This window comes from Elephantulus edwardii, unplaced genomic scaffold (assembly GCF_000299155.1).
Source record: "Elephantulus edwardii isolate Elephantulus edwardi_28Jun2011 unplaced genomic scaffold, EleEdw1.0 scaffold00005, whole genome shotgun sequence".
In the NCBI taxonomy this organism is placed as follows: Eukaryota; Metazoa; Chordata; class Mammalia; order Macroscelidea; family Macroscelididae; genus Elephantulus; species Elephantulus edwardii.
Genome location: NW_006399755.1, coordinates 26,440,504 through 26,455,617, shown reverse-complemented (window position 1 = coordinate 26,455,617; position 15,114 = coordinate 26,440,504). Strand labels below are relative to the sequence as shown.

Sequence of the window (15,114 nt, the reverse complement as noted above, 5' to 3'; positions counted from 1 at the left end):
TGCCCATGTTTGTGATCTGACTTATCATGTGAGTATCAATAGCCATTATTTCTCAAATATGAGACAATTATTTCCGAATCTGGTATCTGCATATTTTTATCTCCTTTGATTTTGTCATCTTTTTTTTTTTTTTAACTTTTTGCGTGTAAAATTACATATCCTTCTATGGTTTCCTGTTTTGCATTGGCTGCCAAAAAAATCAAAGTCCCATTTGATTCTTGCTTTGTGGAGCAATATGTTTTGTGGAGCATGGGATTGATTTTTTTTTTTAAATTAATTCAATTTCATTATCTTTGTTGCATGTAAGCAATTTTTCAAGGTCCTCAGATCCTTTTTGAATGCTTGGGTCTTTCTTTCCATGGAGAAAGCTGGTCCCAGCAAACGAGAAAACTGGCATGAACTTAAACTTGCAGTCAGCTTGTCTTCCCTGCACTGAGAATGTACATGCTCCCTCTCCTATCAGTCTGAGACTTCCTGGCACCTCTCACCCTGTCAGAAGGAGTAGGACTGGAGTTCCAGGCTCTTATATACAGAAATAGCAAAAATAGTGAGAAAGCTGCCAATTTCATAGCTATGCCACTGTTAAATTTAAGAGAGAAAATTCCATTTAGCTGCAGTAAATACAGAACCTGCCTTTAATGTCTATTTCCTCTTCCTTAGCAACTTCTTCATTGACCATAGTGTTCTTTCTCTTCATTGTGAAGTCTTATTTATATGGCTGTAGTCTCTTAATTTTCCCTGCAGCTCTACAATCTTTTCAAGTAATTTTTTTCCTTTGAGACAATTACATTCTATTATTGCTGTTTTAGATGAAGAGGATGATAATTTATTTGTTAATTCATTAAGAGGCAGTATACTATAAGAAAGAGAGTTGAGATATGAGATACCCAAGTTCACATTCTAGCTATAAACATTGGTTTTGTAATTTAACCTCTCTGTACCATCAGAATGGTCCTTGGAGGTAAAGATGATGAGACTTCCCCTCACATCCTTTGGGGATGCTGCTAGGAGAGGCTATTCATTGAAAAGGGACACCATGCTTGGAAAGCTGGAGGGTCAGTGGAAGAGGGGTAGACCCTCAATGAGATAGATTGATACAGTGACAACAGCAATGAACTCAACTGTGTCAGAGATGAAGAGGATGGCACAGGATAGGACAGGGTTCCCATCTGTTGTTCACTATGTTGCTGAGTCATACTTGACTTTACAACATCTAACAACAACATACTCAGTTCCCAGAACTGCCAAAAATGTGATCTACTAGTTGTTGTTGTTATTTATTCATTTTTATTTAGCATTAAAAGAGCAGTTATCTGATTTAATTCTTAATATAATCTTAAGAAGCAACTATTATTGTCATCTCCATTTATAAATGAGAGAGAAAAAGAGGCTTGGAAAATATACAAGGTTGTGCAGTGTTATATAATTAAACTGTAACCCAGACTTCTGAACATGATGTAATCCTTCTTTGCCTAGTTGGCAGTACTTAGTTCATCACAGACATTCAGTGATTGCCCAGAGACCACACATGAAATACTCAGGACTGTCTGATGACTCATCTCCCTACCCTTTCTCATTCATCAGACAGCCAAGGAGAACTTATGCAGTACCCACATCCCCAGCAGACCTGACCCAAGTGACACATATGTCACTTGCAGTTTTTGTTGGGGGAGCTAAGGCTTCTCAAGTATCTGAAATATTTTCGACTTTAAAGCTCAAATGCTGGACTGGAAAATAAGTGTAAATGGAATATTACACTGCATTGAAAAACAAGGAACTCATACAATATTATTTAAATTGGGTGACCCTGAAGGACATTATACTGAGTGAAGTATCTCAAACAGGACTGATATTGGGGTTGAGGAGAGAATGAGAAAGATGGGTTCAATAATGTATACTGCATTGAAACAGATGAGGGAGCAAACTGTTTAAAAGGGATATATGATTAGGTATTTTTGTCATGACAGGAGTCCAGAGTGAAGGCTGCATAGTAGAGTGGACCTGGGGGGAGGGATTGTAAAACAATGAAAGAATTTTTCTTTTACTTTTCCAAGAGGGTAGTGTACTTGGGGTGTGGGTGCAGATGGGAGGGGAGAAAATCGCAACAATGAATGAATGGAAATTCAAAGTCTAAAAAAAAAAAAAGTGTAAACAATAGCATTTCCACAGCAAAATATTTGGCATCCCATCCCCACCTAACACACCTTACTCAGTATGTAACGAAGGCAAAGTAAGATAATTTATCATAACTGCTAAGTGCATATAACAAATTTTACTTTTTAAATATCTAGTTAAGGTGTTTTCTGGGTTGGTTTTGTTTGTTTGTTTTGTTTTGTTTTTTAATACCATAGGTAAAATCTAAAAGTGGCTAGTTAAATGTCAAGCAGATATCTCCTGTCAATAGTACTGGGATCTGGTGATGTAGTCATTAAAACACTTGGCTGCTAAGCTCAAGATTGACAGCTGGGACCCACCAGCTGTTCTGCAGGAAAGAGATGAAGCAGTCAGCTTCCATAAAAATTTACAGCTGGTCAGGGCTTCAGGATTGTGGTGCATAGAAACCTGTGCTGCTAACCCGAAGATGGAGCCCTCTCGTAGTTCAAATCCACCAGCAGCTCTGAGGGGGAAAACGGGATAATCTTATCCAGCACAATATGCAGCCTCCCAAGACCACACTAGAGGGTCAGTTATGACTTGGTTCTGAGAGACTACGAAGGGGTTTTTTTGAAGGGTAGCACTCTTCTGTACTGTAGGGTCACCATGAGTAGATCTCTACAGATGTGAGTTTGGTTTTGGTTTTTCAGCCTGATTACAAATAATATGCAAATACAGAAAAAAGAGATATTTCACTAGAATTAAAGAACAGAATGGCACTAGTTAATTTGGAGAAAGACTCACAAAAGTAATTTTAGGGAGGGAGGATCACTTAAGTTAGGCTTTGTAGTTGGATGCAGTAGACATGAGGGAGAATCACAGTTGGTGCAGCAGAAACACACATACACACACACACACACACACACTCTCTCTCATCTCCAGTGATTGGTTTGGTTAGAACTTTAAATTGGAAGATAGTGAGAAGATAAGATTGGTTAGATTTCTGATGACGATTAATATGTTGAATAACATTTTTTATGATCGGGCAAATGTTTACCAAGTACCTGCACAAAACAACAACAACTTTATTTATTTATTGAATCATCTGTAATCTTATTTTATAAAATACTTTTTTATGCTCTTAAACATTATATTTTTGATACAGAAAGAAAACAGCCCATAGCAATAGTTCACTGGTTGTAAGGAGCCAGCTCTCACTTTGCAAAGGCTTGGAGAAGCCTCAGCCTTCCTGGGTCATAGAGTTGGTAGCAGAAGTCTCTCTTGGTGCAGACCTTCCATCCAGATGGGCAGGGCTCTCTCCAGGGCTTCTTACCTACTAGGATAATTGCCAATATCTGTATAGATTTGCCCATTTCAGTAATTCCTTTCTAATCACGGGGTGGGGGGGGGGGTGGAAATCAAGATATTAAGGAGTTGAGCAGAAGCTTCCAGAGGGCACAGTGGAAAGACAAAGTAAAGTATTACAATGAAATGTGCAAGGAGCTGGAGTCAGAAAGTCAAAAGAGTCTAACTCGTTCAGCATTTCTTAAGCTCAAGGAACTGAAGAACAAATTCAAACCTTGAGTTGCAATACTTAAGGATGCTTTGGGCAGAATAGTAAATGATACAGAAAGTATTAAAAGAAGATGGAAAGCGTATACAGAGGCATTGTTCTGAAAGGAATTGGCAGACACAAAAGAATTTCATGAAACAACATATTCATGAAACAACATATTAGCAAGAGCCTATGATGATGAAGGAAAAATTCAAGCTGTTTTGAAAGAATTGGCTAAACACAAGGCCCCAGGAATTGATGGTATACCTATTGATGTATTTCAACTAACAGATGCTGCCCTAGATGTACTCAGCAAGTTGTGTCAAGAAATCTGGAGGACAGCTACTTGGCAAACTGACTGGAAGAGATCTCTCTTTGTTCCCATTCCAAAGAAAGGTGATCCAAGAGAATGCGGAAATTATAGAATAATATTAATATCACATGCAAACAAGATTCTGCTGAAGATTATTCAAAAACTACTGGAACAGTGTATCAACAGAGAACTGCCAGAAGTGCAGGCTGGGTTTATAAATAGTCGTGATACTAGGGATATTATAGTTAATGTTAGATGGATCTTGGCTAAAAGCAGGGAGTACCAGAGGAGTATCTATCTGTTTCATTGATTATGCGAAGGTGTTTGACTGTGTGGATCACCACAAACTGTGGCTGACTCTGAGAAAGTTGGGAATCCCAGAAAACATGATTGTGCTAATGCCAAACCTTTACTTGGACCAGGAGGCAGTCGTTAGAGCAAGGGGACACTGCATGATCCAAAATCAGGAAAGATATATACCAGGGATGTGTCCTAGCTACATACCTTTTCAATCTATGTGCAGAACAGATTATCCAGGAGACTGGGCTCTTTGAGGTGAAATGTGGCATCAGGATTGGAGGAAGAATCATCAACTATCTGCATTATGCAGATGACATGACCCTGCTTGCTGAAACCGAGGAGTACCTGAAGTGCTTGCTGCAGAAGGTCAAGGACTGCAGCCTTCAATATAGATTGAGGTTTAACATCAAGAAAACTAAGATTCTCACCACTGGGCCAATTGGCAGCATCATGATGCATGGTGAAGAGATTGAGATTGTTAACAGTTTTAGTTTGCTTGGTTCCACAGTCAACACTCTTGGTACCAGCAGCCAGGAAATCAAGAGGCTGATGGCATTGGGAAAGTCAGCTGTCAGGGACCTCTCTCAAGTACTGAAAAGCATGATGTGAGGCTGGAGACTAACGTGCACCTGATATAGACCATGGTCTTTGCAGTTACTTGGTATGTATCAGAAAGCTGGACAGTGACTAGAGCTGATAGAAGCAGAATGTATGCCTTTGAGCTGTGGTGCTGGAAATGAGTATTGAATATACCATGAACTTCTGGGAGAACAGCCAGATTTGTCTTAGAGAGGATGAAACCAGGCTGCTATTGGATGCAAGAATTCAGAAGGTTGTTGCAAGGAGGGACCAGTCCTTGGAGAGAGCCATCATGCTTGGGAGGGTGGACAGACAGTGCAAGAGAGGAAGACCCTCGATGAGATGGCTTAACTCAGTGACCGTGGGGTAATGGAGGTAGCTTGTCAGAGAAAATAAAGTTGGCTGAGGATAAAGCAGGGTTCAGAGCTGTTGTGCATAGTGTCACTCTAAGTCATAAACAACTTGATGGCACATAATAACAATAACAATGACTCTCTATGGAAGAAGTTTTCTATCTCCTAGTCTTGGGAGGGAACAGACCTAGTATACCTAGCTGGAATACAGTGAGCAGGTCTGAACCCTGAAACACATAGTATAACTGATAAGGTTTCTACGAATATAAATCTGAACAGAAACAGACAGACTCCTCTGTCTCCCATGAAGCATCTGATTAGTTTGAACCACCTACCCTTTGGTTAGCAGCTGAATAATTTAACCACTGTGCCATCAAAGCTTCTGACCAAGTGTTCAACTCAACTTATTGCCATCAACTTGGAACCAAATCATAGCAGACCCTCCAGAGAGTTTTCAGAGGTTGTAAGTCATTTGGAAAGAGATTGCTCATCTTTCTTCCATGAAGCAACTGGTAGATTTGGACTGCTTGCTTTTTTTAAAAATTTATTATTAATTTCAATGAAAATTTACAGATACTTTGGATTTCCATTCATTCATTGTTGCACTTTTCTCCTCTCCCAACCCTCCCCCCTAGTACACTACCCTCTTGGAAAAGTAGAAGAAAAATTCTTCATTGTTTTACAAAGCCTCTCCCAGGTCCACTCCACTATCCAGCCTTCGCTCTGAACTCCTGTCATGACAAAAATACCTAATCACATATCCTTTTAAAACAATTTTCTCCCTCATCTGTTTCAATGCAGTATACATTATTGAACCCATCTTTCTCAGTCTCCCCACCCCCAACCCCAATGTCAGTCTTGTTTTACAACAGTGGCACCATGCAGTATTTGTCCTTTTGTGAGTAAGATACTTCACTCAGCATAATGTCATTTAGGGTCACTCATTTTTAATAATATTGCATGAGTTCCTTGTCTTTCAATGCATCATAGTATTCCATTGTGTGAATATACCAGAGATTCACTATCCATTCGTTTGTTGATGGGCACTTAGGTTGTTTCCAACTCCTTGCTATTGTGAACAAAGCTGTGATAAACATGTGTGTGCAGGACTGCTTGCTTTTTAGCTAACAGCACAACTCCCTACTCATTAAGCCTCCAGAGCTCCCCAAGCTAGTATTGTTGTTGTTATGTGCCGTCGAGTTGCCTGCGACTCATAGTGACCCTATGTACAGCAGCCCTAAACTCCGCTCTGTCCTGTGCCAATAGCACTGTCTCCGACACTCCCATCCCAATTATCCCAGTCACTGAATCAATCCACCTCATAGAGGGCCTTCCTCTCCTGCGCCGTCCCTCCACCCTCCCAAGCATGATGTCCCTCTATAAGGACCGGTCTCTCCTCACAACATGTCCAAAGTGTGTTAGACGGAGCCTCAGAATCCTTGCCTCCAAGGAGCCACCCAGTTTAACCCTTTCCAGGACAAATCTGTTTGTTTTCCTAGCAGTCCATGGTATTCTCAATACTCTTCTCCAGCACCACAGCTCAAAGGCATCAATTCTCCTTCTATCCTCCCTGGTCATTGTCCAACTCTATGGTGCATAACAAGTGATTGGGAAGACCATGGCCTGTATCAGATGCACCTTAGTCTCCAGAGAGACACCATTGCTCTTCAGTATTTTGGAGAGGTCCCTAACAGCAGACTTTCCCATGGCAATGCGCCTTTTAATTTCCTGGCTGCTGGTGCCAAGACTGTTGACTATGGAGCCAAGCCAATTAAAGCTATGTACAATCTCAATCTCTTCACCATCTATCCTGATGCTGCCATTTGGTCCAGTGGTGAGAATCTTTGTCTTCTTGACATTGAGCCTCAATCCATATTGTAGGCTGCAGTCCTTGACACTCTGCAGCAGGCACTTCAGGTCCTCTTCAGTTTCAGCAAGCAGGGTTGTGTCATCCGCATAACGCAGATTTATCAAGCTAGTATTAAGGGGACTTAAATCCAGGCAGAAGAGGTAGGTGAAATTAATAAGATCATACAGATAATATAACCCTGTTGCTGTTGTTAGGTGCCATGGAGCTGAGTACGGACCTATGAAGAACAGATCCGAACCCAGTCCTGTCGTGTGCCATTCTTATTATCTCTGACACACTTGAGTCAATTGCTGCAGTAACTGTCAGTCATCTTGTTGAGGGTCTTCCCTCTTTTACTGACCTTCCAAGCATGATGTGTATCCTAGCAACATGGCCAATGTATATGAAACGAAGTTTTGTTATCTTTGGCTCTAAGGAATATTCGGGCCGCACCCTCTCTAAAACAGATCTGTTTGTTCTTTTGAGTGTCCATCAGATATTCAGCACTCTTCTACACCACAGCTCAAAGGCATCACTTCTTCTTTCATCATCCTTATTTATTGTCCAGCTCTCTGATGTATAACAAGTCAGGGACATATTGGTGCTCAAACTGCCATCAGTATTCCTCAATATCTTGGACAGGTCCTGAGTGCAAACTTTACCAGTTAAATAAATCTCCTAACTGCTGATTTTGGATCCAAGTAAGGTAAAGTTGTTTACAGTCTCAGTCTTTCTCCAACTATCATGATTTTGCCTCTTGGTCCAATGATGAGAATTTTTGTTTAATTGATGTTGAGATGCAATCCATATTTAATTCTTTATTCTTTGATCTTCTGCAGCAAATGCTTTAAGTCCTCCTAACTTTCAGCAAGCAAGATTGTGTCATCAGCATAATTTAAGTTAATGATGAGTCTTCCTCCGATCCTGAATTCAAACTTTAGAGTAATGAATATTTTCCCAAATTAAACTCCATTTCCTTAATTTGAATAATTAAAATGTCAAGCCAAAGATGCTTGTTGAATGCTATTCTTGCTTCACAGGTATTTGAATGTTGAAATGAAAGAGATCATGAAGTTAGAGTGATAGTGTTTTACCAGCTTACTCACAGACAGCTGCTTCTGTGTTAATCTCGTTTTTCTCCATCTGTGGCTTTTGGGGCAGCAGTCTTCTTGTCTAGACAAATTGGAGGAGGTCCAAGGAAGAGCATGTTGGGGAAACAACTGTATCCCTTGAGATACAGTTGGCATTGTTGACTTAATTCTGCACTGGGGCAGAGACTGATCTAAAGGTCTCTTAAAATAGAATTCTCTCCTCTGAGAAATTATGTACATCTGAAAAAAAATTGCTTTCACTTTTGCTGTTGAATACAACATATCTATCCAGCATTCCTATTCAACCAGTACATGCGAAAACCTATTTCAATTGCTTTTACAAATTTGATTAATTTAATTGTTCTTACTCATTATGAAATCTGATCAACAAATGTTTATAGAGTCCATATGAATAGTTAAGTAGACTTAACTTTTTAAACTGTAGCTACGTAGCTATGTCTCTACCTATGTTAATAGAATTTTACTAATGGTGTTTCTCACTTGAGGTATACATTTTAACATACGTGTTTTTAGAAAACAGATTTAAAGTTTAATTCATTTGGACAGCTCTGCAGAAAAGGCTTGGAAGCAGGAGTGGCATCCACTTCCAAAAAAACTTACCTCCGGAAGCTCTATGAACTTGGAGAAAAGAGGAAAGTTTTGTGTTCAGAACTTTTGTTCTTAGGGTCACTATGGGTTGTCTATGACTCTGTGGAACTTAACAACAACAAGGAACTTCATAGGTCTCCTCAGGATCTAAAATCTACATAGATTAATGATAAGTATAGATTTAAATTGTTGTTACGTCTAAGTTAAAATGACTTTAAAATATTCTTAGTAATTACGTTTAAGTGAGCTAGCTCATTTTCCTATTTGGTTATTGCAAACTGCTCTTTGTTCTAGCTCACGGCCAGGGTCACACAGAGCAAAGATTCAAATCTAGATCTTTCCTATTTCAGAGGCATTCTCCCTCCTTCACTACTGTTTTGTTGTTATTTTGTCAGTCATTGAATTTTACTAATGGTGTTTCTCATTTGAGGTATACATTTTAACATACGTGTTTTTAGAAACATGTTTCATTTGGAAATATTTATAGAAATCCTTCTGTTGAGCATACAGCATCAGAATTCAGTTGGGAATTTTCTACCTTTTAATTACAATCTGCATGTTGTCCAGTCTCTTTCCTGTATAATTTCATCAGAAGTTCCTGACCCAGACCTATTAGGGTGGTTTGTTTGTTTTGTTGTTTTTGGGTTTTTTTTAATCTCCTCTGACTCATAACTTGATTTCTAATATGTTTTAAATATATTTTCCTAAACTGCTCTGAAGGGACTTTTTTAATGTATTTGAAGTTCAGACCATTGTTTTACTATTTGGAAATTATTATTTTTGTGTACACTTTATACCATTATTTTAGTTGTATTGTTTTTCTTGGGAACAACAGTGTCTCTCTGGAGACTAAGGTGCGCCTGATATAGGTCATGGTCTTTGCAATCGCTTGTTATGCATCAGAGAGTTGGACAATGACTAGAGAGGCTAGGAGAATTGATGCCTTTGAGCTGTGGTGCTGGAGAAGGGTACTGAATGTACCATGGACTGCCAGGAAAACAAACAGATTCATCTTGGAGAGGATTAAACCAAGCTACTCCTTGGAGGCAAGGATTCTGGGGCTTCGTCTGACATACTTTGGACATGTTGCCAGGAGGGAGGGTCCTTGGAGAGGGACATCATGCTTGGGAGGGTGGAGGGACAGCGCAGGAGGGGAAGACCCTCTATGAGATGGATTGATTCGGTGACTGGGGTAATCGGGATGGGTGTGTCAGAGGCGGTGCGGTTGGCGCAGGATAGAGCAGGGTTTAGAGCTGTTGTGCATAGGGTCGCTATGAGTCGGAAACGACTCGAGGGCACATAACAACAACAACATTGTTTTTCTGGATTGATTAGCCAATAAATAATTTTTTTTCTAATGTTGTCATTTTCTTCTGTTATTTCAGATTTGATGGAAACTTTAACACCAATGTGTCTAGAACAATCAGTTGTGATCGACTTTCTAATACTGTCAATAGCCGGGCCTTCAATCCAGGACGAGACTTAAATTCGGGTAAGTTATTGTTGGTTTTATACAAGTGAACCAGCAGCTGCACTGCACTCTGAAGACAAGCGGTTCAAATCCACCAGATGCTCCACTGGAGGAGGAGCAGTCTCCTGCTGTGCCAGTCGGATCAGATTCTGTGGTACACAACAAGGAAAAAAAAACCAGTGAACCATATTTCCCCCCTTCTATGTCGAGTAAATATGTAGCTTTAGAAGGAGCCCTAATTGTATGGTGATTAAGCACTCATCTATTAAAAGAAAGGTTACGAGTTTGAACCCATCTGCTGCTCTGTGGAAAAAAAGTTAGCTGTCTACTTCTGTAAACATATAGTGTCTCAGAAACCCTATGGTGCAGTTCTCTTCTGTCCTTTATGAGTCAGAATCAACTTGACATTATGAAGGAGACCCTAAAATAATCCCAAATAATGAAACAGTGTTGTCACCAAAGTGCAGAATTCTATCAAACATTCAGAAAATTGGCACCAATTTTACTCAAATTATTACAAAACAAAGAACATTAAATACTTCTACATTTGTTCGATGAAGCAAGTATATCCCTCATTTACTTGCAAAGATATTACTCAGAACTACAGATTAATGTTCCTTAGGAATATAGTAAAAGCTCTCAGCAAGCCAATACAATAGAAATAATAATAATAATAATAATAATACCTCATGACCAGGTGATATTTATGACAATTATTAAAAAATTATTCAGTATTAGAAAATCAGACACTAATTCTTTGTATAAGTAATGCAAAGGAAATTAACCACATAATCATATCAAACAGTGAAGAGATATTTAATAAAAATCTAAGAGTTCAAGATAAAAATTAACAGAAAGGAATAGAAAGGAAATTCCTCAACATAATTAAGGTTATGTACATAAAATCAATAGCTAATTTTATTCTTAACTGAGATATAATGAAGGCACTTCCCCTGAGAATGGGACTAGATGAGGATGTCCTTTATCACAATGCATAGCTAAGCACTATATTGGAAAATTCAAGCCAACCAATAAAGAAAGAAAGGGAACTAAAAGGCATCCAAATTAAGGAAGGAAGTAAAACTATCCCTATCTATTTGTATATGATATGAGCCTATACATAGAAAATCTCAGAGAGTCTACATGAAAACTATTAGAACAGAAGGATTCACCAGAATGGCAAGGTGCAAGGTCAATATATAAATCAGTCAAATTCTTATACATTTTTGAGAATAATGAAAAAGAAATTTGGAAAATAAAATAGCTACCAAAACCATGAAAACACTTAAGGATAAACTTAACCAAGACATGAAGGACTTCTATCTTGAAAACTGTTAAATATGACTGCAAGATACCAAAAGAGACCAGCAGAGATTAATATACTGTGTGTGTCATGGAGTAGAAGACTTAACATTGTAAAAATATCAATACTTCTCAAAGCAATTTATAGATTTAATACAACCCTGAGTCAGAGTCCATCAACATCTTTTTTAAGAGGTAAAAGAACTAGTCATCACCTTTATATAAAGGAAAAAGGCTCTGGATAAGAGTAAAGAAGAGTCAGATATCAAGCCTCACACACTTGGGTGTCAGAATTTAGTGTATAGCCACAGTAATTAAAGCAACTGGTGGCCTAGTGACAAGAAATTGTGCTGCAGTCCTGAAGATATGCAGCTTGAATTCACCATCTGCTCTATGGGAGAAGGATGGGCAGTTTCCTCCCTCTGATTAACTGCCTCTGAGTCAGTTCCAACTCTAGGGTACACAGCAACAACAATATTAGTATAATGAACTGATAGAACAGAATTGAGAACCCGGAAGCAAATCTATCCCCTGCGGACAGTTGATCTTTGGTGAAGGACCAAAATCCATTAAATAGGGAAGGGATACTCTTCTTAAATCAATGGTACTGTCAAAACTAGCTATCTATATGCAGGCAAATGACAGAAGATCCCTGCCTCACACCATATATGAAAGCTTTAAATCAAAAGCCTAAAGTAAAATGTACAACTATAAAAATCATGGAAGAAAAAGTCAGGATAAATTTGGAAGTACAATTTATGACATAATTAGTCTATTAAACAGAACTAAAAATTCATAAAGAGTGGAGGGGGGAACCAGATGACTAAGAATTGTTGAAGATTAAATATTTATGCACACTGAAAAACTTTATTATGGTTATCAGAAGAGTCCAGAATTAAGGTTGCTTAGGGGCGTGTACTCGGGGCGGTAGGAGGGGTGAGGAGGGGATTGTATACCAAAGAAGAAATTTTTCTTTTGCTTTTCAAAGAGAGGAGCAGACTCGGGGCGGGGGGGGGGGGGGGGGGGGGGGGGGACTGGGCAGAGAGAAAAGTGTAAGTGCAACAATGAGTGAATGAAAATCCAAAATCTCTGTACATATTCATTAAAATTAATAAAATAAAATTAAGGAAAAAGAGAAAGAGGACTTGAAGCACTTGTTGCAGAAGATAAAAGAATACACCCTCAATATGGATTGCATTTCAATGTCAAGAAAACAAAAAAATTCACCACTCAATTGATAGTCAACATCATGATAGATGGAGAAAAGATTGAAACTGTTAACAACTTCATTGTTCTTGAATCTTCAATCAACATTCCTGGTACCAGCAAGTCAGGAAATCAGGAGACATATTGCATTGGGAAAGTCTGGAGTCAGGGATCTCTCCAAATTATTGAGGAGTAATGATGTCACTTTGAGAACTAAGGTGCATCTGATTCAGGCCATGGTCTTTCTGGATAATGAATAGGGATGACAGAATAAGAATTGATGTCTTTGAGTTGTGGTGTTAGAGAAGAGTACAGAATATCCCATGTACTGCCAAAAGAACAAATAAATATATCTCGAAGAAAGTGTAGCCAGAGTGCTCCTAGGAGGAAAGATATTAAGGCTTTGCCTTACATACTTTGGGTATATTGCTAGGAACAGTTATTCCTTGGAGAGGGATATGATGCTTGGCAAGGCAGAAAGTCAGTGAAGGAGAGGAAGACTTTCAACCAAGTGGATTGAAACAGTGACTGCTGCAATGGACTATCTCGTGTGTCAGAAGGAGTGAAGTTGGCACAAGATAGGACAGGGTTCATATCAGTTGTAAATAGAGTTGCTATGGGCCGTGGCTGACTCGATGGCACCTAATAAAAATTAACATTTGTTAGAAAAAAGATACCTATGTTGTTGTTAAGTGCCAACTAGTAAATAGATCAGGATTAAAAGTATATTTTAGCAAGAGCATATCTGACAAGGAACTAATCTCTAAAATTTATAGAAAATATCTCCATTTATAGAAAATATCTCATTTACGGAAACATCTCAACAACATAAAACCAAGCAATCCAATTTAAAAATGAGGAAAGGAAGATCCACTTCACCATTTAGAAGCCTAATTCAAAATCCTGATGAGGGATGATGATGATATTGGTAATTGGCTAACAGATGATGATACTGGTAATCGGACATTGTGTGAAGTAGTTGAGTTTTGAATATTTTTTTGGTGCTAGAACCCATATATGCTGTTGAGATAATTAGACTCATAGTGACAACATGTGTTACTGTATAGAACTACTCCATAGGATGGTGGCCTAGTGATAAGAATTGTGCTACAATCCTGAAGGCAATAGGGTCAAGGCCACCAGCTGCTCCGTGGGAGAAAGATGGACAGTCTCCACCCATGAGATTAACTGCCTCTGAAAACCCACAGAAGGGTCAGTCATGGGTCAGTTCTGACTCTATGGCACAAAACAACAACAGTGACAATCTTTAAAAAGTCAGTATGGGTTGGTTCTAGCTTGATAGTATCCAACAACATGAGTAAGAGAAGGGAATAAAGTTGGAAAGTCAATTCATTAAGAATGTTTAAGCTATTTGGCCTAGGCAGTAAGGAGGACAGAGTTTCCATTTACTGAGTTAGGAAGTGCAGGGTAAAGAATAAATTTGTTTAGGAGATGGAGCTCAAGGGCTCCATTTGGAAAAAGCTTGAAGTATTAGTAAATATCCAAGTGGGAATGGTTCTCAGGAAGTTGAATATTTAAGTCTGAACGTGCATCTAACAGGAGGGGTAAATTTGATATATTTTTGTGTATGTGTTATATTTAAATCTTGAAGCACGGTGAGATCGTGTATCAGTGACTCTGAGTAGAAAAAGGAACTGCAGGAACTGAGCCTTGCTATTTAGAGACCACAGAGATGAAGAAGAACTTCTCTAAGGAGATTTGGAGAAGGAGGGAGAGATGAGATAATTGTGTCACTAGTCAAGTAGGATTTTTTTTTCCCTTAGGACATCAATAAACCATTAAATTGAGTAACATAGTGTGTATTGGTGAACCTCACAAGGATTTCTTAGTGGAATTATGAAAACAAAATGAAAGGCTACTCCAAGTTGATTTAAGATACTGATGATGGAGAAGATCTGGATGTTATAAGTACTCCTAAAGTTTCCTTAAATAGAAACTGGAGAAAGATGTTTTAAGGTATTTTTAACTATTTTTTAAGTTGAAGAAAATGATAGTAAGCTTATTTATCAAAGGGAATGGTCCATTAGAGGAGCTCTGGTAGCATAGTCTGCAGTGAGTGGCAATGTTCACCCAAAGACCTCACATTACTCTATGATTCACATCCACACGTGGCCTCACGGGAGCAAAGTGGACAGTCTTTTCCCATTGCAGTTTACAGTCTCTAAAGCCCTACAGGAGATCACTGTGAGTCAGAACTGATTTGTTAGTAAGTTTGAGGCAAGCAAAGGTAGGACTATAAGTAGAGCATAGAGTTTTTCCACATTAAGAAGAGAAAGGAAGAAGTACATCTAGATATTCACAGGATGATAGACATAGTACTAGCAATTTAGAAATGTTCTTAGTGATTCTCCTTGCCAGAATCAGAAAGCAA

General features: G+C 38.8%; 1 protein-coding gene across 1 annotated transcript in view; it reads left to right on the top strand.

The window, feature by feature from the left end:
• CACHD1 (cache domain containing 1) overlaps window positions 1–15,114 on the top strand; it is a 358,380-nt gene that overhangs the window by 215,462 nt on the left and 127,804 nt on the right. Inside the window, exon 4 of the mRNA XM_006879767.1 lies at window positions 10,129–10,235. Coding sequence (XP_006879829.1) covers window positions 10,129–10,235 — 107 coding nt within the window. The remainder of the gene's footprint in view (window positions 1–10,128; window positions 10,236–15,114) is intronic.